Raw genomic sequence first — 26,489 nt, forward strand, 5'->3', positions numbered from 1 at the left:
ACCTGCTTTAATAATGTCCCTGGGGAGAACATCTATTATGAATTCAGGTTTGCAGTCTCCGTTCACCAGGGTAAATAGGGAAGAAGCATGGTTCCTGGGTTTAAAGAGAAAACATAAACCATGTGATTGGATGGACCGCTTAAAAGATGATGGGATTCAGGTCTTTCTTACCTCCAGCATTGGCATGCTGAAGGATTTAGGAGTATGTCTACTTACTGGATACATGTTAACAATCTCAATATATTTCCTAGTTGAGGAGAGGAACCACAGGGGAGCTGCCTCTTTTCATGCTCAGGATTTGACAAAAGACACACGAGTTGCAATGGTCTTAGTGAAATGCTCCTTAGAAAGGCAAGATGCCTGATTTTATTGTGACTCATATACTATCTTAGTTTCCCTCTTGGTCTGGTCTGCTGGATTGTTGGGCTAGCTAAAAGTAAATAAATAAATAAATAAAGCCTTTTTTTTTTTTTTTGGAAGAGCAAACTGTCTCAGATAAAAATAAGATGTTTTCCATGTTTCCATGTTCCAAAAGAGCATATCCATGTGGGAAGAAACATAAGGGGGAACCAAATAAAGAGAGGGAGAATGTGGTTCAAAATAGCAGAAGGAAGATTTGGTTCTATAGCCCATTTTTCACTCCAATCCCAAATTTCCATCCTATTGACCACTCCATAGAGTGACTCAGTATCTCTGAAGTTGTGTGCTCTTTTGGGACAGCTGATAGTAACAGTCTGTCATCTTATAAGTGAAGCCTGGCTACAGTGCCATATAAATTAGAAGGCACTAGCCCCTTGAACAGAATGTGTTTCCTTGATCCCATTTAGCATGGTCATTCAACTTTCACTGTTCCTAGTGTTCATTAGATAATTAAATATATATGTGCCCATACGTATTTGTGAACTTCCCTCAGCCTTCTCCAAAGTCATCTTAAGTTTTAAAATAATTGCACAAATTAAGTTGCTTCTGTGACTAAATACAACAAAGATAAATCCTAATTCAATGCTTTTGCTTTTTTTCCCCCAATGCATCCTGCATGCTTTTGGTCTTGACCTGGATGAAGGCAGACACATAGAAACACATACTGCAAAGCTGGAATCAAGTGAAGCCTGCTAGCTCTCACAGAGCACCACCAACCATGTAACAATCCAGAACCTTTTTGCTTTTCTATAAACAGTATGAGAAGGAATGGTCAACTAAGCTGGTAGGAGGTCTCTGGAGAAGGGATGCCATCATGTGGGAGGAAGAAGCTGCATTTGCCTTTGCAAACATTGTTCGATTGTTTGTAAACACCTTTCCTTGAACCAGAGGGACACTTTGCCATTTCTCTGTGGCTCACTCAGGGGAAAGCTTTGAAAATTTTCCATGAGTCTGAAAACATTGGTGTCCTCAATGTGAACGTGCCCCTATCAACAATTCACATTAACTCAGGATTTCATCAATTCCTTACACATCTCTCAGGGATTCTTCTGCTCCACACATATCCCAAATGAACATTCATAACTAAAACACTTTTAAAAGACATAACTGACCAAAGGTTTAACCAACAATATTGTTTCTCATTTCTCCCCTAAAATATATTGGAGATAGCAAGCATGAACTACAAGATATAACAATTTCAGATATTCCTTGTTAAGTCATTATGTTCTTGATAAGTTTTAATGGCAATGGTCACAGTTTTGTCTCTGGCATCAACTGCTAAAATGCACACAAGGTTAAAATCACGTTTGTCAGTTCACTCAAATTGTTCTGACTTCCTGCTGATTCTGGCTAGCCATGGTTATTCAGCAAATGTCATGTGTCAAAATCAAAGTACACTTTTTTTTCCCCCAAAAATAGCATAGCTGTGTGGCCAGAACTGCTTTCTAGGTATGTGTTAACCTATCTCAACACATCTGTTGAAGGACTAAAATAGAGCAGTCTCCCTGGTGAGACTCATCAGTGGTCCTCATATCCGGCAGGTAACACCTTTGCTCTACCACAACCAGACACTGTTCCCACCCATCCCTCCTTCCTCCTCTCCTGCCTCCTCCGCTATCTCACGCCTTCCATCTCCCAAACTTGACCTTTATCATGCCTGCTCCTTTGTCTAATTTCCCTTTCCTATCATTTTGGATCGGGTAAATTTTGTGATCCTCTGGAAATATCTTTCGTTTTATATGTTTTCTGCTTTGTGGTTACCTTTTTATAGCCTGGCATATCTTCCTTCAGGTTTCAATAGATATGATAAAACACCTGTGACCAAACACAATTTCAGGAGGAAAATGTTGATTTCTTCTTGTGTTTCCAGGTAACAGCCCATTATTGATGAAGTCGGGGCAGGAACCTGGAGGCAGGACCTAATACAGAGGTTACGGAGAAGTTCTGCTTACTCTTTTGTTCCTCATGGTTTGCTCAGTTTGCTTTCTTATAGCACGCAGGACCAACAGCCGTGAGATGGGATCACCGTCCATGATTGGGGTCTTCTCACATCTATCATCAATCAAGAAAATGCTGCACAGACTTGCCCACAGGCCAATCCAATGGGGCATTTTCTCAGCTGAGTTTCCTTCTTCCCAACTGACTCTGGCTTGAATCAAGTTGTTTAAAAACTAATTCACGTGGGGGAGCCAATTGTTGGACATTGTGACACAGCTCTATCACCAACAAACATGCTGAACCACCTTCACACCTATCCTGCGATGCACACAACCTTTGACCCATGCATTGAAATGCATATATATATATATATATATATATATATATATATGCATATGACTATATCATATATAGTCATGGGAGGTGCTAAAGTACCCATGTCTCCATGTCTACCATTTCATCATTCAGTTTCTTCTTTTTGCTATCTTTTCTTCCAAAGATGTGATGGAGCGAAAAAAGATTGGGATATTTAAATACATCCCTGGTAACCTCATTGGTATATTGAACTTGGGAAGGGCTATTAAACTAATCAGATTGTTGGCCTCTGAGTCTAATGACAGTGAAGGCAGAGAGAAGGCAGGAGAAACAGCAGCTTTGATCAATAAAATACGAAATAGCAAACGCAATGATTTCTGAAAGCAGCGTCACAAGGCTGATTATAAAATACTCTTGCAAAGGCAGAGCTTCAAGCAGAGGATGAGCACTGACAATGTACTGCTCTGGTGAAAGAACACTAGCATGCACGTATCCATGCATGCATATATCCATGCATGCACATATCCATGCATGCACATGTGTGTATGCTCACACACAGGCCGCCTAAGGCAAGCTGCTGCAATGAGAATTCACTTACTGGCTTAAGCTCACATAAGCACAGAAAAAGGAAAGGGGAAGAAAGACTTCACTATAAATAACCCTGCCACATTCTAAATAAAGCCTTTGGGTATCTGGGGAGTCTGAGTTGCTTTAAGGAGTTATTGGATTTGGTCAATTTTAATAGCCATGTTTGCTCTTTCCCCAAATTACTTTTCCTCAGAGAATTGTCTAGAGGCATGAGGGGTTTATTCTCAGTGGATTCAGTGGACGACGTATGCCAGCAGCACTGAACATGGCCAGGATCCCCAGAAGAATGACAAAAGGAGGACGAAGGGATGAATAAAAGTGAACGACAAAGACACAGAACCATTTAAATCAGATGCACAGAGTCACAAGTGGCCACAGGAACTCACTGCAGAGAGCTGAGTGAATTGCTCTTCCTCCCTCTGGAGCCTGGGCAATACTGCCCAGCAGCTCAGATTCCAGCATGCAGGGGATTGTTACTGAATTATTCAGCATTTGCACAATTAGTTCAAGCAACTTGAGGGTAAAAGCATTCCGTCTTCTTTTAGTTCTTGTCTACGTGTACAGGATTTTATGTTTCATCCCCCTCAACCATTCCACTTCACTTTCTGCTGTTCCGGCAGTTCCCACTTTCAGAGAAACCTAGAAAATTGCACACTTCTGACCGAAGACTTCAGTGAGCTGGCTTAATGCCTCGGCTCTGGAGGAGCGAAGAGCCAAACCAGGCTCAGGAAAACCATTTCCCTTTCCTCACTGGATCACTGAAAAGTGGCTGCACCTCCAAATCTAGTTCTCATAGCTATAAAATGAAGACGATTAGCAACATACAAACATAGTGAAAGGAACCAGCAAGATGCCTGAACCATCAACAAAAATGCTCACCTGCTAAGGCTTTCTCCACATCATTTCCTGCTACTTCACTGGCCAGAGATGATGCAATGTATATATTGTATGCATATTCAATAACAATACAATCAGGTTATGTATAAATGACTAATCAATGGTAGATGTGTGCACATATGTATATATGATTTTTGTATGTCTCTGTCTTGATGTGTGCATGATCATGTGTGTAAGAGCAGGTGTTAGCATGCTATGGTGCACCTGCATCAAAGGACAACAAACACCTTCTTTGAAACAAGCTCTCTTGCTTGCTGCTTGTAACCGTTGCCAAGCTAGCTGTCCTGAAAGATTCCTAATAATTGTCCTTTCTCTCCTTCCTCCTCACTCTTGGAATGCCTGAACTAGCACCCCATCTGGTTTCACAGGAGTTCTGATGATCTGAAGCCAGGTTCTTGGGTTTGTGTAGTAAGCAGGTTAACCAGAGGGCCATCTTCTCAGACGCTAGGTATGTTTCGCTGAGATAAAGATCTCACTGCCGTGTTGCCAGGGCTTTCTTTACACTGGTTCCAGTTTCCCTAGCATGAGGATTATAAGTGTGTATCTCTATACCTGGCTTACCAGATATTTTAAAAGGAGAAAGTTAAAAAGAGCGAGAGCGAGGAGAGAGAGAGAGAGAGAGAGAGAGAGAGAGAGAGAGAGAGAGAGAGAGAGAGAGAGAGAGATTGTTCAAGCCCTGCTAAGTTTAAAAAACAGTCCACAAATCACTCTGACCATGAGACCCGTCTTTCCTGGGACCAGACTGCAGTACTGTCATCTCTCTATAAAGAAAATAATACAGTCACGACATGCAGGTGCAAAAGCACACATTTCCTTACTCAGGAAACGCAACAATACATTCATTCTTATGACCAAAATGTATACAGATGTTTGCAAAGAAGCCTTGCAACTCAGTAAACATTTCTAACGTGTGCTACTACCAAACTATTATATTCTAATCATGAGAATACACCTTGGTATTCATGAAGGGTTTTACTTTCCTCATCTGAAAATTGGGGTCTCACCCTAGGACATTAAGAACTTACCGCTTAGGATTTAGATGGTATAATGTTACCATGGTTACCAGAGAAAGCTTTGAAGTGCCCTGCCCAGATTTGACTCCTGCATTATCGCTCACTCACTATTTGTTAAATGTGTGCATTCTAATGGCTTTAACTCTTCTTGTCAGTGACTCCTGACATGGTAATGAGTAAATCGTACCTTTACCAATGGTTTGCTGTGAGGCTTGACCAGGAAGCTCCATAAAAATGTAATGTAAACCCTCAATGGATACTAAGTGCTTACAGTCATTACTTAACCACTGAGTTTTCTTCCCCTCTTTAATGTCCCTGAACAATGTCATGAATGTCATCATCACCACCGTAATATTCACAGCAACGACTGTCTGTTCCACATAGCTGGTCTTTTCCACCCCCAAGATTAGAAAGAAATAGAACTATACAGCCACTCATTTAGTCCCTGTTCATTCCCAATCTTTCTGAGCAAGCTCATTTGGATTCTGCTATTGTCTCCACTGAAGCCCAGTGACATTTGATCCTCTGTGGATTCCAGAACACATCTGTAGAACTGTGGTTTAAATACAGACAGAAAAGGAAGAAGCACATGGCTCTAGAGGGGGTATAGATAATATTAACACATGGCATTGGGTACATAGATTCTTTCCTTTGCCAGGTCACACATGGCCACAAGACCAGAGGAAAGGGTCCTGCCTGTCTTGCACCTACCTTCCACATAGCACCTGGGTTCAAATGAGATGAACAGTGACCTCTTCCCCCAGCTGTCTCCTGAAAATTCTTCAAGTACCATCTCTGTGACTATTGTGACTATTCTTTTTATTGTTATTATTTTTAGTGGGGGAGGCAGAAACTTGTAGGACTCAGCCTGCATGTCAAGAGCAAAAAATAAATAAATAATTATGAACAAAATAAAATAGATAAATACTTGCAAAAATCATGAGCTAAGCTTTGGGGGAGTTGACAATTGATGAATTTACTGAAAACTGTGTCTTTTAATGTTTTCTGAATATTTAAATGTAGTGTTGTACGTATCCAGCTAAATGCTTTAATTACTTAAAAATGAAATATATTTAAATACTTAATGCTTTCATGTGTACATAAATGACCTGGAGAAATGGTTAAAATGTGGTTTGATTTAGTAAGTCTGGATATACACTTGGTGAATGGAACTTGGTAACTCTTGTGAGCTTCCAGGCATTGTCAGTGTTGGGGTTCTTAAAGGCTTACTTTGAGCTGTAAGAACACAGTCTGTCATATTCTTCTCCAAGTTATAGCATGTACAAGGATTCTTGACTGATCTGTAACCTCAGGAGGTAATCTGAGTGCCTGTTGAAGAACACGGCCACATCTTAATTGAATATTCAGAAGTCAGTGCTTTTATTTCAAAATATATTGAAGATGTCAAGCCATGACTAGATGATGCTGGAGATGTAGGGCTGAATTTAAATTAAATATAATATAAGTGACATAAATAAATAAAGTATACTGATATATATATATATGTATTTATGATACACACACACATATATATAATCAGCATTAAGGAAACATGCCCAGCGAGGCAAAATAACACCTTGGAAGTTCTCTAGCACACTGTCCTTCCTTAAGTATAATTATATAGCTAATATTTCTAGGTAATTCTTTTTTTCTGGAAGACTCAAATGAGCATATGAACTGACTAAATTACCTAAAAACTTGCAAGGTAATTCCCCACTTAAAGATCATATATAAAGCCTTTACATCTGCCTAATATTTGGTCTGTTCCATGGTAATGAAAGTCATTTACTATTACGCAGTACTGCAGACACACTGAATGTTCTTATTTCCTTGTTGCATAAAGATGATTAAATATGTTTAGCACTGTAATTGATTAATTGATGAGATTCACCATTCACTGGCCAAGTGTGTAAGACAGGTGTAGTTTTTCTTTTTTGTCCGATGTTTTATTTACAAAGCATTTCAAATGAAATAAATTTCCAAGAATTTATTATGGATGGATGGCACTCCGAGTTTTTTGTTTTTTTTTTTAATGAGCAGAATACTATTACCATTTATTTTCAATAATTTCATGGCTTTTAATATAATGAAAAAAACATTATTAAGAATAAAATGCAGAAAATTCCCTTGTAAACCAAGTGATACTCTGGCTATACTTGCTAAAAACAAAGATTGAGCCTGGAGATATATTTATTAATCTCTGAATCAATGTCAAGAATTAGTTTCTCACTTTGCGTAAAGCAGCTTGCCTGGATGCCACACACTCATTACGTGTTTGGATTTCTTTTATGAGTTTAGGTTGTTTTTAATTTGATAAATACTTGGGCAAAACAGTGGATAGTGGTTAGAGAAGTGTTTAGCACTCTCCTAAAATTACTCCAAAAAAAATCCAGGACCTCAACAGTGTGTGAGTCTTTTGTAGGGGTAACAGCAAATGTATAAAACTAGGAGGTGGGAACTAACGGGTTATTATGTGAGTAAGTGCTCCATCAAACACATATATATATTTCACATTTGAATACATACATTTTCATATGAATAGGTGGATATATATTTGCATAATAATATACGTGTGTCAGGAATTTTTATCACACATACATATTATGATTCAATTCTCTGCACATTATACTCCTAATTTCTGAAAATGGTGATGTTGCCACAATGTTCTAAAGTTATGAGTCATGAGTTTTCAGAGGCTTCATTCAAAAGGTATAGCAAATATATCTTCTAGTTATTTAGTACTAAAGTTCATCCAATACAGGTAGATAGAGTTTTGTCCATCCGTGTATAATAATAGGAAAAAATCTGTATTTTTAATACTGGGAAACTTTTATTCTTTATTCATAAAATAGAATGACTAACCTGCTTATTTTACCTGTATGTGCTGTTATTTTATTTCAAGTAGATAACAAAAAATAATTAATAAAATGACCATCACAGGGATTATAAACTATACAAGAATCATTTTATAAGAAACCTGACTTAGCCAGGCAAAGGCACATGTGTATTTGTGAGTTCAAGGCCGGTCTGTTCTACCCATTAAGTTCTAAGACAGCAAGAACTGTTACACAGAGGAACCATATCTTGAAAAAAAAAACTAAATAAAACAAAAGCAGGCAGAGTGGTGCAGGTCTTTAATTCTAGAATTCTGGAGGAGAGGAAGGCAGATCTCTGTGAGTTTGAGGCCAGCCTGGTCTAGAAAGCAAGTTCCAGGAAAGTCTGAGCTACACAGAGAAACCTTTGTAAAGTCTGATTTAATTTGCTGTGCTATCTGTAGAAATAAGCCTCAGTTTTCCTCTCATTTTTACCATGCATGTATCATGTGGGGAGGAAAAGCAATTTATAATGTTTCCCTTTTATATTTTAATTTTTTGGTGTAGCATTAGGACCTAACATGAGCATCACGGTCTAATTTCTACCTACAGTTTGTATGGAGTAATCCAGCCAATACAGTGGACAATTTTAAAAGATGAGGAAGTACAATTTGTTTGTCCCTCTTCAAAATCACTCAACTAACACGAAAATGTATATAGACACCTATTCATAACTGAAAGGACAAATATCACACCTATAGAGTCAAAAGAGTTTTGCACATATTTAATAAAATGCAGATGATTTTATTAGGGTGCATAAGCACAAAAATACAGGCACATTATATAACAACCTAATCATCATATTTTATAGAACTAAAACTTCAGTGTCAGAGAATGTTTGTACAAACCTCTATCACCTGGTTTCTCTTTAAAGAATATAGCAAACAAGGTAGGAGTGTAAGCCTTCAGAAATAAAAACCCAGATGTCTGAGACTTCAGTCACTAACAAACACAGGTAAATCTTATTGTGACCATGTGAGTCACCTTCAGCAATAGTCTTAGATGTACATGCATGTATGTGTGTAAGTGTGCCCATGTACATGTGTATGAGAGCCCGATTGTGCCTCGGTCCTTAGTAGATTTCGATAGTTGAGAGTATGACCTTTATTTGTATCACCAGCAAATAATTTCTAACTGGATTGAGCTGCCTGATATTTTCAAGTCAGGACACACTGAGCAAAAGGCAGGCAGCATTTGTTGTGTGGCCAGATTGAGACACACAATGCTGACTTGCATTTTTGCCAAATTATTGGTGCACACAGTTCTGTCAGAGGATGCAGAAGCTTCACAGAACTGACAGAGAATTGTTCTTGCAAGGCCAAAGATCCAATTTGGCGGTGGCTGCGTTGCCCAGTGCTCTTAACATGCAAAGGCCTGGCAAAAATAATGGCATGTCAAGTGCAATTTTCCTACCGGCCGCTGACACCGTAAACTGTAATATAGTGTAATTACTTGGCATCGCATGTCCTTCATACTAAGTACCACCCAAACGATTGCCAAGTTACAGGGAAGAGGAAGGTTAGAAGGTCAAATTTAAAGAGAGAAAATGAGTCAGTGCCTTGGAGGAAGAGGATTATAAATAGACTAGGCACCACCAGCGAGAGAATTACATCCAAATAAGGAAGGCATCGGAAGCCCAGGTAGGAGGAAAACAGGCAGCCAACACAGGAGAGGAGTTTATGTAAGGGAGAGATTTAGGATAGAATAATGCTGACCACCTGGACAGCCAGATACATTTGTCCAAAAATAAAACAATGTGGGAAAAAGAGAGTGATGGGGGCCACAGAACAAGAACTGAGACAACAGGGCCTGAAAACTGAAACACAGTTACATATTCTTGTTCTGTGGACATTGGTGGCTGAGATTATTCCCCAAGTACTTGAGGAGAATAGAGCTAAACTAAAAAACTGATAGATCTCCCTTAGATACTTCTTGTTTCTTCACCTTGTTATAAAAACCCAAGTCCTAAATCTCTGCTTTGCAGTATAATAGATTGATGCATATGCCTGTGCACATGCGCGCGCGCGCGCACACACACACACACACACACACACACTTCATATCTTTTAGTGAAATATAGGACTTCACACCTGCAGTATCAGCATGAGGGTAGCTGAAGGCAATTGCTATGCATTCAAGACCTAAGCTGCACATAGTACCAGACTGAGCTACAGTGTGTCCAACACGATTCTATGAGAGACTAGGAAGCCAAAAACGGAGTCTCTGTGAATGATGAACGAAGCTGGTAAACTTCTAAGAGAGGTTTTGGGGAACTCTCTTGTCCTATTTGGCCTGCCAGATGCACTATGAACGTAGCAGTCTTTATCCCGAAAATGACCCTCACTAGTACCCCTTCTGGTCCAGTGTCTCTTCTTTTTTGTCAACCACGTAGGATGTGTTAGCTTAGAGCATTCCCATTGAAGAACGTTATCTTGACATTATCTCTGCCCTGCACATGATTTTGGTCATGCCATGTCAGCAATGCTTTATAGTTTCATCTTGTGTCCTTTTCCACAGGGTTAATGTGTCTCCTAACACAGGTTATTTCTTGGGAACTTGTGTGCCTACAGAATAGGTTAGCACCCTCTGTTTGCTCCCACAACACCACATACCTTCACTTCAGAGTACTTTCCTTAGTTCAATATGCCATTTTTCACATGATTAATTTTATCAGTCTCCCCTTGATACATATCTGTGTTTGTTCAGTTACTGACACTCCACTGACAATGGGATACCTAACGGATGTAGCAGATGCAGATGCTTCATATACAGTTATGGTCTCTTTCTATACTCTGCCTCTTTACTACAGAGAGCTCTCTGCCTATCAGAAAGTATGCATGCACAATTTACCACGAGGACAAGTTTATTTTAATCTCAATTACAAGCTTGATCAAAAACCGCAGTGGGATTTCTCCCCTTCCTTTCTACCATCAGACAATATAAGATTATTTGGGTTAAGAGTTCCATGAACTTTTACGTTCCCTGTCAGAGTTTCCAGAGATACTCATTTCTGGGATTGGTAGCACTGTGGGGCTTTTAGGATTTATGAGCTTGCGAACAGGCTAAGTGTAACCTTCTTCACAGAGAACTGGAGACAGGAGTGAAGGCTGATAGGGTAGTATTTGACTTTCAGAAATTCTGAAAAGATCTTATCTCGTCTACTTTGAACAAAAAGCACAGACACAAGTGTGAACTATGTTACACCTGCCACCTGTGAGAGACCCAGACTCCACAGGCGTGATTCCACCGACTATTTCAAGAGACATTCCACCTTCAGTACCTCTAAAGAGACATCAAAATCAATACATATAAACAGTCGTTTAACTCCCCATCTGGTATTGCTATATGAAAGATAACACAAAAATGTTGTATTGAACACTTTATTAAAAAATGCCACGTGTGTTAAATCTAATTGAGCAACATGACTTCTCCAAACTCCTTCATTGTTTAGGTAGAATGTCCATTCATGTGTTTGTAGGAAATTTCATTGCCTGTTTCGTTTTAGGCAGCCACTATTCTTGAATCCTGGGATTTGGGATATGGAACAATAAATACAAACAAATCATTTAAGAAACACAAATTTTGGAAGGACACCAACTGTAATCTTATTTACGTTAGATGATGATTATACAGTAATGAACCACGTCGATAAAGAACAGGAAGTACTGAAGGAGGAGCAACCATATACCAGACAAAATGAGCAGAGATGGGCTCTTGAAAAATGGCTTCTACTTTCTTCTATGTTAACAAGAAACACAAAAACGTCTCAGCTTCTGACCAAGGAAATATGCTTTCTTCCTCTATGTTCATAATTTTGAATCAAGCATGTCCAAATTCCAAATTACAACCCATAGAGACTACACACATGCACCACCATGGATAGTTATAAATGTGGTAAATCACAAAATTGTACACTTATGCAAAATACTATGATATTGTTTTATAATTCAACATGAACTTCTTGAGTGAGAATTTTGTATATGACAATGTGAAAAAATGCCAAATATTTGGATACGCTGTGATTAATTGAAACAGTCTCCTTCCTAATTCTATTCTGCCTCACCAGACTGAGAACCAGGAGCCCTTACTCAGTCCCTCCTACTCTAATCCTAATAAACATGGACTAGAGTAGGGGCCTCTTTTGGTTCCATAGTCTTGTGCTCACATGGAAAGAGAGATATCAGTGTTTGGTTGTTGTTTCTGTTATTTTGTTTGTATATTTGTTTTGTCTAACATACCTGCTGCAGCTATTCACAAAACAAAGTTGAGAACCCAGTTATAATCACTACATGACAAATATTACAAGCTGACCTTTCATTCACTTTTAAATACCAGCATTAACACAATCCTCGAAAAGCTTCAACAATTTTCGTAAGGTGAACACCCCAAAAAATGACAAAAATCAATGTTCAAAGCTCTCAGGTTTATCTCTAATGTCTAGGTCCTTTCTCCACCCCAGCTGCTACCAATATGTAAAACCAGAGGTTGGATAATATAAAGATGTGTGTGCAATCCCAAAGAGCCAATCACTCAAAAGCTGACTCTGCCCTTGAGCTTGAACTCAGCCTACTAGGTCGGAGGCCCCTAACATCGCAACTTGCAGGAGGGCCTTTTAAAGAACAGATATGCTCATAGGTAACTAATGCTTCTCAGCTGGTTCCTGGGGAGAAGCTCTGCGGTGAGGTGGTTTAAAGAGTCAAATGGAGAAGACTGTGCATAAAGATAAAACACCATAAAACACCAGTGAGCGCCCTGATGTGGATCATCCCTGCACTCAGCCTGACACATAATCAGAAGCAGTCACCTACAATAGATTTTTTTTTTAGCTTCACAAAAGTCCACAATAGCAAAATTAAGGCTGTCTTCTTTTAGGAGTCATTTGATTTAAGGGGAAATACATGTGATTGAAAATATTTGCAGCAAAATTCTCTCAAAAAATCACGTAGATGTGATTGAGCAATTGATTTAGAAGCTGGCCATAGTACAGAGCAGGCCGAAGAACTAATTCACATGCAGTGTCTGTTGCTGAGAGACTCAAGAGCATGCTGGCTATTTCAAAGTCCTGAGGTTCACTGGGATTTCTATCATTCAAAGAAGCAAGACACCTCAAGCATGTGTAAATCGCAGAGGGATCCTGAATGCTCGACTATTTGACTCTGTCACTTTTGTTTCATGTTAGAAATGGAGGTGAAATCAGCTTTCGGATTCTAAACTTAAAATAATTGGTTTAATTACTTTTTCTATTCAGATAAAAATGCAGTGCTCTTCGGGGTACAATATATTCAGGTATTTATATTATGCACGACATGTCTTAATTGATATACCCTCATAACAAGGTGACTAGCAGAAGCAGGGAGGAATCATCCATCAATTAACTACTTATGTACGTAACTCCAGAATTTCATATGGGATAAAAATTGCTCAGCATAGAGCTGGATAAAAAAAAGTTTAATATAGAGAAGAAGGAATGTACATACTTTCTAGTCTATATTCCAAACTCAAGTACAAATTACAAATTTCAGGTACTTAGTTACTGAATTTTAATATGGTATGATGGTGGAAATTATGATTCTGGGAATCTCATATGGAACATTTTTTCATATTCATAATTTGGTTTATTAATTTATCTAAACCTCATTTTTTTGCATTTGTAGAAAGGATAAAGCTAATCAAGCAGTCTGTATCTAGAAGGAATGGGGTCAGATGCAATTTGGAATTCAGAACTTCTCCCATTTTTAGAAGCATATTAAAACGTATAAACTTTAGAGTAAGTAGCAACCCCAGCAGGGTTCAGGGCAGCACCCTGTAATCAGCTACGCTAACATTTCTCCACTGAAGCATCGGAGCAGCCATTGTCATGGGATACATTATGGCTATAAAGAGCCTCAACTCCCTTTTCCTACTGGAGTTTATATGTATAGAAAAATCTTTCATGGATTTTGATTTAAGAAAAAAAAATGGAACATGAATCTGTTTTAGTGAATATATTTTATAAGTGTTTGTGCACATACATGAATATATAGACATGCATTTGTATGTACATTCATATGCGTATAAGATCAACCATTGTTAAAGGCAAAAAGTCTGTGCCAAGCAAGTATTTTTATAATAGTAATTAATACATTGTTAACAGTCAGTATTGACCAAAATGTGAATTCTTTAAAGACAAAGACCACTGCTTCAGTAAGATACTCCCAAGTACTTACACCCAGTGACTGGTACCTAGGTAGGGCTGCAGGAAGCCCAGTGTAATGAGACACGTTTCCTGCACACCTCCTCTGTCAAGAAGCACAGAGAAGAGGAAACACCTTAAGGAGGCTCAGCTATTACACAAGATGACAGAGCAGAGAAAGGGAACCAAAAGGGCCTAGTGAGACACGGGAACTAAGTCTTGAAGATCTGTGTTTTGAGCCCTACCACATCCTTTTGAAATCACTGAGCTTGGGAAAGGATAACATGTGATTCCTTTTTCAATCTTGTTTATCGGGAAAGTCAGCCATTGTCGGGTTCATTGTTAGAAATCTTTTTTTTTTTTAAACTTTTCTTTCTGAGACTTGGTTATCCTGTATCCTGGTAGTAGAGGGTGGCCTTGAACAACTAATCCTTCCTTCTAACAGGATGATCAGTATATATCACCACATCTGGTGTATATGTATGTATCTGTATATATATAAAACACTGCGGATCAAATCCAGGGCTTCTCACACGCTATGAAAGAATGTTACCAACTACATGATACCGTCCATACATCCCCAGAATTTGAAGTATGACAACAGTGAATGTCAATATGTGCAAACACAATTGATTCTGAAGAGAGAGCATGTACATGTCTTTGAAGCACTGAACACTATTTTGGAGAACTGAGAACCAGTGTCTACATGAAGAACTTGCAACAATAACAAAACAAATGTAAATGCAGTGTAATGTACAGGCAAACACAGGTACTCACCACTGACCTAAAATGATCCTTCCAGGTGTTTGATTGTATTTGGCAATGACAGAAATGATGTTCTGTGAAGTGAGCACCAGGTCCTGCCTAGCACTTTTGTTACAAATACTGCTTTGTTCTTCGCAAGAAACACAGTTCTTTCACAAGGACTGAAACAGCAATCAATAAAATAAAACAGAAAATACCTGCAAATTGGAATGTATAACCTTAAAATAGAAGAAAATAGTACTTTGATTGGAGTCAGAGGAATTCAAATTAGATCAAAATGCCTACAACTTCTAAGTACTAGACCCAAATACTAGAATCTAGAGAAAAGTTTGACAAAAGAAGTTTTGCATAAGTAAGAAAGCAGTTGACTTGTTTATCCATTATCCAAGTCCATGCTGTCTCAGCAAAGGGTGGGAGTGCTGTGGGAACTAACATTTCCTAAAAGAGTGTTTTAAGCAGTAGGATTTTTCATATTTCATAGAGAAACCAACAGGTTAGCTGGCTAACCATCTGGTCTGAAGGATTTACACTTAAGTGTGATGCAAAACTGTGTGGAGCCTGAAACGAAACATTTAAAGACCAGGAACAGACCCTGAAATGAGAGCTTAAAAATGAAGCTTACCCGGCCAACGAGAATCGGTTCGGGTCCAGAAAATTCTTCCAGGACAAACATTTGATTCCAAACCCAGCCTCTTTTGGAGCGGTTCAAAATTCGCAGTTCTTCACTCTGCCTGCTTAGTCCCAAAGGGGATCCAGTGGTTAACGTGTGAGCTTGATTCGTCGGAGCCATGTCCACACAAGTGGGGAGGGTAATCCATAATATTATTAATGGAGTCCAGAGGTCCACGAGCGTCTCAGCTAGCCTTTCTGGCATGGTCCCACCAGTTAAGCAAATCAGCGCGAAAATGAGACAATTATTATTTTTGCCTCGGGTCTGAAGCCATCCAATTCATCACGCAGTATGGAGCGGTTACTTACAGCTTGGCCACGTGTTCAGGGGACCAGGAAACAGACTGTCTAAGCAGCTTTTCAAAGACCACGATCCATTGGCTTTCCTTTTCATTGAAATTTCCTGCACAAACAAGAAGGAAGAAAGATAAGGCTCCACAAACCGGGTGCTGAGACAAACCAGCGCTTCTCAAAGGCACGAACAGTGAAAAGATAATGAGCATTTCCCAAACTCTTGAGTTCAGAAAGTGGACCTGAGGAACCAGATTGAATTGGCTAACAAAGCCATTTAAATCTAAGCATCATTTAGATTTTAGCATTCATTCCACAACCATGTCACTTGTCAAATACCGCTTTAAGTAGCAAAGTGGTCTTAACAGATAATAACCCTTTCCTTTCTCATTGTCACTTCCTCCTCAAGACATGCCCCCCCCCCCAACCTCTACATCGTTCCACCTCTCCTGCCTTTCACTCTCTGTAAGCCTACTTGGGGTGTGTATCAACCTCTTTCCCTCCTTCTCCTGTTCATCTCTTTAAACATGTTCAAAGAAGGTTGTATTTCATTTTAAAGAAATCGACACTTAATAAATAAAATATTTAAATATTTTTAAGTTAAACACACATACACACACACACACACACACACACACACACACACACACACACGTACATGGGCATGAAGATAGGAAGGGATTCTCCCCAGCTTTCATGGCTGTGACTACCAATTCCAATTAGGAAGGCAAGATGCTAATAATGAAGGAATAAAATTAGAGTTCTTCCAGAAAGAATTCGCCAGTGTCCAGCATGTATGCTATAAGCAGGGCAGTGTCACAGCTCCCAAGCTAAATGCACCATTGAATGGGAGATTGAAATGACGAAAAGCTCCTTTGGGAATGAAATATGGTAAAATTACAATTTTCGATAGAAGGAATTCAGAGAGGGAGAGGATAAAAAAAAAATCCTTATTACCTGAGGTGTCAAATACATTTTTTTGCTTACCTTCAGCATAACAAAATGTGTTTCTTCCCACTCAAAAAAATTATTTTTAAAGAAATGATGTTCACTGCAGATCCCTGAGAAAAGCCAGGCTGAATTAGATTAAGTGGAAAAATAATTCCTGGGGGAACACCATCCGGTGCAGTGTGGCTCAGGGAATTCATAATAGGATAGAGAACCTTTAACCTCTAGGTCCCTGGTTCCATTCTGGCTCAGAATGAGAAAGCAAGGATGTTATTCACATTGGTTGGGCTGACGAGTGGCCCTATTGGGGTCAGCTGAAAGATGCAGCCCCCGTGTCATAAACAGCATGATGTCTGAGCTAACCGCTTGGCCCATGGCATGATCTTCCTTGTCACTCTTTGCATGGGCTGAACCCAACACTGGGGCTTACACCTGAAATTGGCCCAACCCTGAATAACGCACAGGGCACCAATGCAAGCAGCCACTATTAAGGTGATAGAGAAATTTCAATAGATTTCAACATGGGATCAAACCAGAGGAGACACTCCAAAAACAGCCTCTCCTGTTTTTAAAATTGCTGTACCTGTGTGTGTGTGTGTGGGGGGGGGTGTTCCCCAAGTTAAGATTTACTTCTATCTCAGGGTGTTGAGACTTCAGAAATGATCCTTTAAATCCAAAAGGATAGCATTGAAGATTTCTAAACTCTGTTATACCAGTTATCTGTCTTCATTTACTCAAAAGACACTTTCAAAAACATCACATCATGTCATACTCCCTCTTAGATATATCATGGGGAGCTATGCTGAAATTATATTGGGGTACACTGGATAATATATTCTAAAGGCCAATAGATCTGGGCATAAATTCTAGATTACCCCATTTACTACCACTGTGTGATGGACAGAATACTGAGCTTGCCTGAACGTGAGCCTTCTCATCTGTAAAACAACACAGTAACCCCTAATTTACAAAGCTGTAGTGTTTATGGCTCAGAACCAAAACATAAAGGAGCAGCCAAAACATGGGAAGTAGTCCCAATATTTCTATAGAAATAGTTACTTGAGAGAGCTTGCAGGGGTAGTGGTAGAAAGGAGAAACAATTAGTGACTAAAACTTTATGAATTTTTCAGTAAGGGTAGACAAGAAATGGTTGGTCTCTAAGGTGGTATGATAATCGTAGATCAAAGTTGATGATGTTGAGGGTGGAATGGAGGGAAGATAAAGGTAAGAATGATGAGGATGGATGTAATGCTGCTAAGAAGACGACAGTTGGGGGAATAAAGATAATGTTGGTGAGAAAAGAATGGAAGCAAGGTGGAGACCTGGTGGAAGGAGGATGGATGTGATTCTCAAAAAGTCAATAAAGATTAAAAGTTATACCGATGAGAATGAAGGAGATGAGAGTGAATGCAGAATGGAGCGTGGATGGAGATGATATTGGTGAAGGAAGGATGGAGTTGATAAGGAGAAAAGGAAAGATAGAGATGATGTGGACAACAGAAGGTTAGAGGTGATGCTGAGGAGTACAGAAAAGGTTTAGGATGGAAATGATGCTGGTTAGAGCAGGATAGAGGTGTGGGAGGTGATTCTGCTAAAGACAGCATTGGAGGAAGATGAACGTGATGCTAGGGAGAACTATATGGGAGAGAGATGGAGGTGATACTAAAGAAGGATGGATGGGTTAACCTTCTACTCTCGCACCTCAACCGGGCTAACCTTCTACTCATGCGCCTCAGTCGGGCTAACTGTCTACTCATGGCACCTCCACCCAAACTCTTTTCAAGGAAAGGGAATATTTTTTTTTCTCTAAACATAGTCTGCTCCACTGCTAGCTGTACCTGAATGCTCAAAGGTCATATGCGATGTTCTCCTGTGGTGTGAGATACACAGGCACAGAAGCAGTGTAAGAACAATTTCAAGTGTTGACAAGTTTGGAGTTAGAACTTGAGACCTCACACTGAACTCTCTCTGCACCTGTTTATTAATGCACCACACAACCAGAAATTCTCCAGTGACAACAGTTTGGACCCAGCAGGTTTATTCCGAGGAACAAAGCAGTTAGGGTAGGCTATTATGCAGTGGTCTTTTTCAGGCAGGCTGCACAATCTGTAAAGAATCGTGTGAATTTAAAATAAGAAAGTTAATCCTGATTTAAAGACGTACTAGACAGTTCCTTTCCAGAAACTTCTCATTGAGAACCAGGATGGGGTGTGACTTATCAAAGAGCTTGGCCTGAGCCTGCCAAAATGAGATGAAATGCCATCATTGACCAGTACACATTCTAAATATTGCCATAGCTTCATTAATTAGAACAAATATATTAATAGCAGAAGGTTTTATAGTCAAAATTGTATTTGTTTCCATAAAAATTCAAAACATTGCAGTTTGTATTGCTGTGCAAAACTGAGGCGAGGGGAATCGTTAAATTAAATCTTGGTTAAAGAAACCCTTCAGTAAAGACAGAAGCATTATTTGATCCTGAATAACATAATTCTAAAATTCTCTTTCCTAAAATTGTTCCTCCTTACAATAAATTTTTGATGCACATATACTATTTGTCAGGCAGAGGGCAGAAAACAGTAAGTAGGTCAGAACATCTACCTTCATGAAGCAAAGAATGCAGTTGGCAAAATGAGGAAATGCCCAATTTTACAGTTACTACTTGTGGAGAAGTAGAGTCTTTGGAGGCCTTGAGGTATACACATATAGCATAAGACTCAGCTTGATAATGTTAAAGAAACCTTCCTGGAGTCAGGCATGGGGGCACACACCTCTAATCCCAGCACTCAGGCAACAGAGGCAAGCTCATATCTGTGAGTTCAAGGCCAGCCAGTTCTACAAAGGGAATTCCTGGACAACCAGGACTCTTACATAAAAAAGCCTGTCTGAAAAACAAACAGGAAAAAAGGAAGAAAGGAAGGAAAGAAGGAAGGAAGGAAGGAAGGAAAGAAGAGAAAGAAAGAAAGAAAGAAAGAAAGAAAGAAAGAAAGAGGAAGAAAAGGTTTCCTGGAGGAGAGATTTCTATCTATTAGTAAGTGTTAAAGGGGAGGTCACTGTAAAGGGCCTTTGAGAACAAGACAACCAATGCTAACCAGATATTTCTGAATAATTCAGCATCTAAAATCATTTTCAGGTTACTCTTTACACTTGCCAAGAGGTTGTTAATCAAGAAATTTATACTGGCCATTGTCTCTACAGTATCCATCTAATAGTTTACCATCTGCTCTATAAGCTCTGTGGAGAGGTTGTGTTTGATTTCTGCAAGGGATTTTTGCCATAAACATATATGGGATGTAATAGGAAGAGTGTGAAGCTTCTCAGTTTTCAAAGGGAGGGGAAGTATAATTTGACTGATGCCTATGGCTCGCTGGCAGAACTTTGGAGAAAACCAATCCAATCAGTGAATAACTTTCATCCACATCATTTATTCTCTCAACGCTGGAGGTAAACATTCAGGTGCTGACTTATTGTTCATTTTTGTCGAGCTTTTAAATTACCTATACTAGCATATTTTAATGAAGTTGTCTAACTTTCTTCTTCATGTAAAATGGAAGTCCAGCATGGGTATGGGGACGTATATCTTTAATCCCAACACTCAGGAAACTGAGGCAGCAGGCAGATCCCAGTGAGTTTAAGGCCAGCCTGATATGCACAAGAAGTTCAAAGTCAGACAAGGCTACTTAGTAAAAACTCTGTCTCAAAAATAGATTGTAGGCTAGATAGGTAGGTAGATGATAGGCAGTTTTAGATAGATAGATAGATAGATAGATAGATAGATAGATAGATAGATAGATAGATATAAAATCTATTATCACAACTGGGTGGTGGTGGCACACACGTTTAATCCCAACACTTAGGGACAGTGACAGGCAAATCTCTCTGAGTTTCAGAACAACTTGGTCTACAAAGTAGGCTTCAGGACAGCCAGGGCAAAACTTGTCTTAAAAACCAAAAGAAACACCTATATCACTTGTCAAAAAGGGTCATAGCATTTAATTGTATTATTAGTCAATATTTAGAAAAAATTGTATAATATTGAATGCCAGGGACACACACCACATCTATACTGTGAAATAACACTCTGGTAGAAGCATCATTATTAATTTAAAATTTTCATTTTCATTATAGAAATAAACATAATGAACAGAGGTTAGCATTTTAAAAGTTTTGGTTTACTAAAACTAGGCATTCTCAAATCCTAAGATTATCTCTCTACTTATTAAAAAGAGAGATCCAAAATAGTGAGAGGCAAGCTGGACAACTTTAAATAGTGGCTGCTCTTTCTAAAAAGAAAATGAAAGAAAGGAAAGAAGTAAACCCCTGGCTTCTACTGTTTTCTCACTGTCAGGATACAGATGCTGTATTCCGAACAATTTCAAAGCTTCCAATGCTATCACTAATCAACTCTGGCAGTAACTGAAAATTTAAACACCAGCTCCATGAAACCCAGCGAAGAGTCAGTTCTAACATCCTCCTCTTGGGATTGTCTTTAACATTAATCTGCATAAAAGTTATCTAGCCATCTATAGTTTATGATGCTGGTGTTCTCACATGAGTCCTAAGGTTCTGCATTTCCGAGAGTCTCTTCTACAATATGGATGCTACTGTATGAGGACCACACTTAGAGAAAAACGGTATTTGAAACAAAAGGCAAGCAATCATGCTCATAGTTCTCAGGATTCACTGAAAGATGTGATGATGTGAAAATAGTCACTTCTTCTCCTGGGTCATTTAATATTATTCCCATATTTGCTTAAACTATCTTATGAACAGAAATATACACCTACTCCTGACTTTAGGAAATAGAGTTAGGAAAGATGAACACTTTTTATGGTGGCAGAATATTCTTCATGAATCCCAAACACACACCTTTTTTACGTGACACTGGAGTAAGTGGGCAACTAATTATTGTGCTCACACACACATCCACGCAGTGAGGTAATAATGAACATCCACTAGGAAGGAAACGTGATTGTAAGGGTTGAGATCTATAATCTTTCCTTGCACCTCTGCCAAGGAAAGAACTACTATTTTCCTCAGATCAGAGAACAGCTTTATAGGTATTTCTGAGATGCAACAAGATGTTAGGTCACTGTTATCAGAATTCTTAAGCATTGTGTATCATACCTACATAGACAAACTTCTTAGAAAAAAATGTTATAAAGATTGAGTTAAAATCAATTTGCTTTTACATTTTTCGTCCACAGTATGTATGCCCAGCTGAGCAGCCCAATTCAATGTAATACTGCTGCCTCAATGCCAAATAGCATTATGAAGAAATTTTAGTCTCTCTGGAATTTTTGCAACTTAAAAAGTTTTAAAATTTTTCCCAGGATATGATATATTCCTATAAATAAAAGACCCACAATCTGACTTTAATTCACACTCACAGTTTGAAACCAGCTCTAATTACAGCCAGATGTCAGTCTGAGGGCTTCAATATTTTTAAGACAAATGTGCTCAATTCTCAGAGTTATTGTCATAACTAAAAACACATTACAGATTTTGTAAACAATATGAAGTAAAGCCTTAAATAAGGAGCCATTCACTGATGGTGACATTTATAATAAAATCAGTCTCTAAGGGATTCAATTCATCAGATTATTAGGGCAGACAGGGAATTATGCTTTTATTATCCATTGGTCTTTGTGGCCACAATATTTTATGGAAGCAAAAAGGACATACAGGACCAAAGAGTTTCTATTAAAAATGCTTCTGACCTTGAATTTAAAGCCATTAGCAGCTTGCTTCAAAACATGTAAATGCACAATGAATCCAAAGTGATACTTCAGGATCACAGGGACATGATTCAGTGTATGGTCTAGGGCAATCCAGCATGTTCTGGGTGGTAAAGCTGAACTGGTCTGAGCAATTTTTGAATTTTGGGAAGGAAAGACCCGTATGTGTTTTCAGTTTAGATAATTGGAGAAATTTACTTTCTCAGAGAATTTAGAACTTCTAACCAAATTACTCTGGTAGAAAAGGATCTAATAATTCTTACTGTACACAAACAAATATATTTCCCAATGTGTTTGCTCATCCCTGTGGTCAGTGCAATGCTCTGCTTCCTAGACTTTGGCATCATATCATGACTGATATGTTGATCTATCCCCAAACCTATTGTTTGCTTTTCTTACTATCCAGAAATATATTTGCTAATTTCATGCTTTACTGTAACTGCTAGACGACTCCTTTCTCTCTGAATCTTTTGTCTTTGTTAAGTTCTATAACTTCTGGTTGCCTTCATAGACAAAAATAAATGAATGTTTCCTCTTTTTGCGAAACAAATGCAAGTATTCTGTTCACGTAGACACTTTTCTGCTTGTCGTAAATTTATTTCTGAACGGGTTAGTGCAGACTGTTATGAAGATAATAAAGTCAAACTAAGCTAGTTAGTTCTCAAATCCTACAGAATCAGATTTGCACTTCTACCAAATTCTCAGAACCATGTTTAGTTAGGCTACGAAGAGTGAGTCTATTTTCTTTGACTTTTTTAAGGCATAACTATAATCAGATTGCCATCAATAGCTAAGTGTATGTCCAACATTTCTCCTGTCCGTTACATGTACAGGTACTTCTCCAGGATGACCTAAATCATTCCTTCTTTTGCTGTCTTAAAGTCACATGTCTAAGATTTTCTATGAGAAGAACTCGTGTGTGTAATATAACTGCTATGGGTTCTTTAAATCACAGAGGCAATCAGAGCCTAGCTTATTCTTAATGCATGGTTAGGTAATACAGCTGTGGGAGCTCCAAGAGAATTTATCAGAAGTGACCTAAGTATCAGTTCTATCATTCGTAAATTAAGTACCCAGGACAAGATTGTCTCAACACAGTGGATTAGGAATGGATACTCCATCTCATGCTAACTACCTAAAAAGTTTAAAAGGAACAATTTTAAAGGTGTATATAACTTGGCAATTGTATCACTTGTGGCTAGAATCGTTTTGAGTGGTTAGTAAGATTGCCTAATCCTTTCAAATTACTATATTCTCAATCTCTTGCTATAGGCATAAATGGAGAACATTTCAATGTCTATGTCATAGAGTAACTTTGTCCCGCTCTAATCTTTGAACAGCATAAGCCAGAGGGAGCAGCCGTCTTTGGTACACAGCTCTGCCCACCAGCTGTTAGCATATACTCGATGCAATGGCTTCAGAGCATTTCTAAGGCATGAGAAAGGCTGGCTGCGTTTTCACTCTAGGCCACTTAGTTTTTCCTCACTGTGGTCCATGTAGCCTTTTCTTTTCCATTCCTGTTTTCTGCTGAGAGTATAAAATTCAAATACAGCATATAACATGTCCGACCTATTTAAATTTAACTTTAAATCAAATTGTAATCACTAATTTAAAAATACGGCCAGCAAATTCTCTTCCATGAGAGAAATCTTACTGGTTCAGTCATTTGAATTCTTGTATAGATGGCGGAAGTAGAAAGTCTCCATTAAGCTAAAATGATAATTAAAGTGATATGTTTGTGCAAGAAGGAAATGCCAATTAAAGGTTAGGTTATGGTAGTGCTCTCTTGCAAAGAAACTTGATAACCTGTTTATAATATTCTCAAGGAACTTCAGTTTTAACAATGATAAAATCTATCACTTCTGAAATGGATAAACGGTTAAAACCTGTTATGTCCTATAGCCAAGGCTACAGAGTATGCTGTACTAAAATTGAAGTGCAGCCAAGTGTCCCAGTAACAAGTCAAGATTCTGTCAATTAGGTTACACTGAGTAGCAACCAGCTTCACATGTGCACCTCACTCTCGTTCTGTGTTTTAAAGACTTTACACCTGAAAATTCGCCCATTGGCACTGTTCCCCAAGCTACGGGCACAGATGATGAATAGATAGACAGACAGAGAGGTGGAGAACAACAATCTGACCAAACTAATGTTGGATTATCACCCCAAATATATAGCGCATGAGCAATAAGTAAATAGCTTACAGGGACACTAGACTCTGTGTGTGTGCTCAGCTGCAGCCCTTGAATGAAATTGGGAAGTATGGAAAGACAAGTATATTTGATTTCTTTAACCAAAATAAGTATGTTTTTTACTCATTTTAAAGAAAGAAAGATTGGATACACTGTTAAATTCTATTTTTAAGCTCTAACAGCAATAGATGAATAAAGGAAGGATTATCTCTATTTAAATTTGATGACAAGTTTGGGGAAATTGATTTCTTACATAGAAAAGGATTTACCTCCTTATGATATTTGTATCACTCTTCCCGTCTACTTATTTTATGTCATTTATGTTACACGAGGAATCAAAGAGTCTTCCTGTGTGCCTTATTCTCCCTAGAAAGAAGGTATGGTAAGCATTATTCTAAATGTTAATAGGATGCAAATGTACCTAACCCTTTTTACCAAAGCTATTTGACAAATGTTCAAAGATATTCAATTCAGTGTTTCACTTAAATATATTCCATTTGCTAAGCATTTTTTATAAACCTCAAATGAAAATAACTATTTCCTCAGAAGACGTCACTCACGGTATATCTTTCCCTTGTGCATGTATGCAAGGACATACGGGTTTAAATCAAAATTGGGGATTGTAAAATTGTTTTCTCAGATGTTAAGACTATATAATTTATATAATATTAGAGTGGACATTCACACATTGAATATTCTGTTTTAAAATGTATTAAAGTAATGAAATCTGAGAGGGGAAGGTAATAGCGAGGGGGGAGAGAGAAAATAATGAATATGAATGAAAATGCAGGATAGAATCACAGACAAAGAGAAGCAGATTCCTCCTCTGATATAATTTTATGCTCCCTCAGAGGTATTCAAAATGCAGACCTTGTCTTGTTCACACAGTAGTTGGACAATTAGAACATTTTCTCTAAAACATATAACTATGTGTGCTATGCAGTTTATATCCAGAGATGTAAACTTAATTTTGGATGGATTTTCAGTTATAGTACACTGAACTATATCATACTTTATATTCCTAACCATTTAAAATTATTTTGAATAGATTTAAAAAACTGATATGTGGAAGATAAATAAAACTGATTTTTTTAAATGAAAAAGTTGTGTCTCAAAATAAACTAAGGAGGACTTAGGAAATTTCTTGAGAAATAATTGTAGTAGCTATGTCCTTGTATTGGACATTGCATATGACTGCCCTCCATCTCTTAATGAAAATGCTCAGAAAAGGTAGGGGGCAGGGTCTTTGCTAATTTCTTAATGCATTAAGTAAATTTTTACCGGGCACTAACTCTGCACTTGGCTCTGGACCAACCATCCTCAGCATTCAAAATTATCTTTAGCAGTGGCGACGGACAAGCAAAGTGTTTGAAGGTTGTAAATACAAGTGTTTTTTTTTTTTTCATGATACTTTCTTTAAAAGATCTAGAAAACCACATCTATACATTTCTACCCACAAAAAGGAAGGTTTTGTTAAAAAAGAAAGACATTTACAGGCAAGAAGGTGAGTGATATTTGTGATAGGCAGTAGTACATGACATTTAAAACTCAAGAAATAAAAGCTTGGGACATGATAGAAAAGGTAACTGTATTGGTACCAGTGTTGCTTTGTGAAGTGGCAACAGAGATGCGGTCAGCAGCAACATATGGGAGGCGAAGGTAAATGGCAT

General features: G+C 38.3%; 1 protein-coding gene across 7 annotated transcripts in view; it reads right to left on the reverse strand.

Moving 5' to 3' along the window:
- The window catches only part of Cdh8 (cadherin 8), a 349,279-nt gene that overhangs the window by 317,655 nt on the left and 5,135 nt on the right, over positions 1 to 26,489 (reverse strand). For all 7 annotated transcript variants that reach the window (XM_075977043.1, XM_075977045.1, XM_075977042.1 and 4 more), the window contains exon 2: positions 15,604 to 16,053. In XM_075977043.1, coding sequence (XP_075833158.1) covers positions 15,604 to 15,855 — 252 coding nt within the window. In that variant the 5' untranslated portion in view covers positions 15,856 to 16,053. The remainder of the gene's footprint in view (positions 1 to 15,603; positions 16,054 to 26,489) is intronic.

Source organism: Microtus pennsylvanicus, chromosome 6 (genome assembly GCF_037038515.1).
Source record: "Microtus pennsylvanicus isolate mMicPen1 chromosome 6, mMicPen1.hap1, whole genome shotgun sequence".
Classification (NCBI taxonomy): domain Eukaryota; kingdom Metazoa; phylum Chordata; class Mammalia; order Rodentia; family Cricetidae; genus Microtus; species Microtus pennsylvanicus.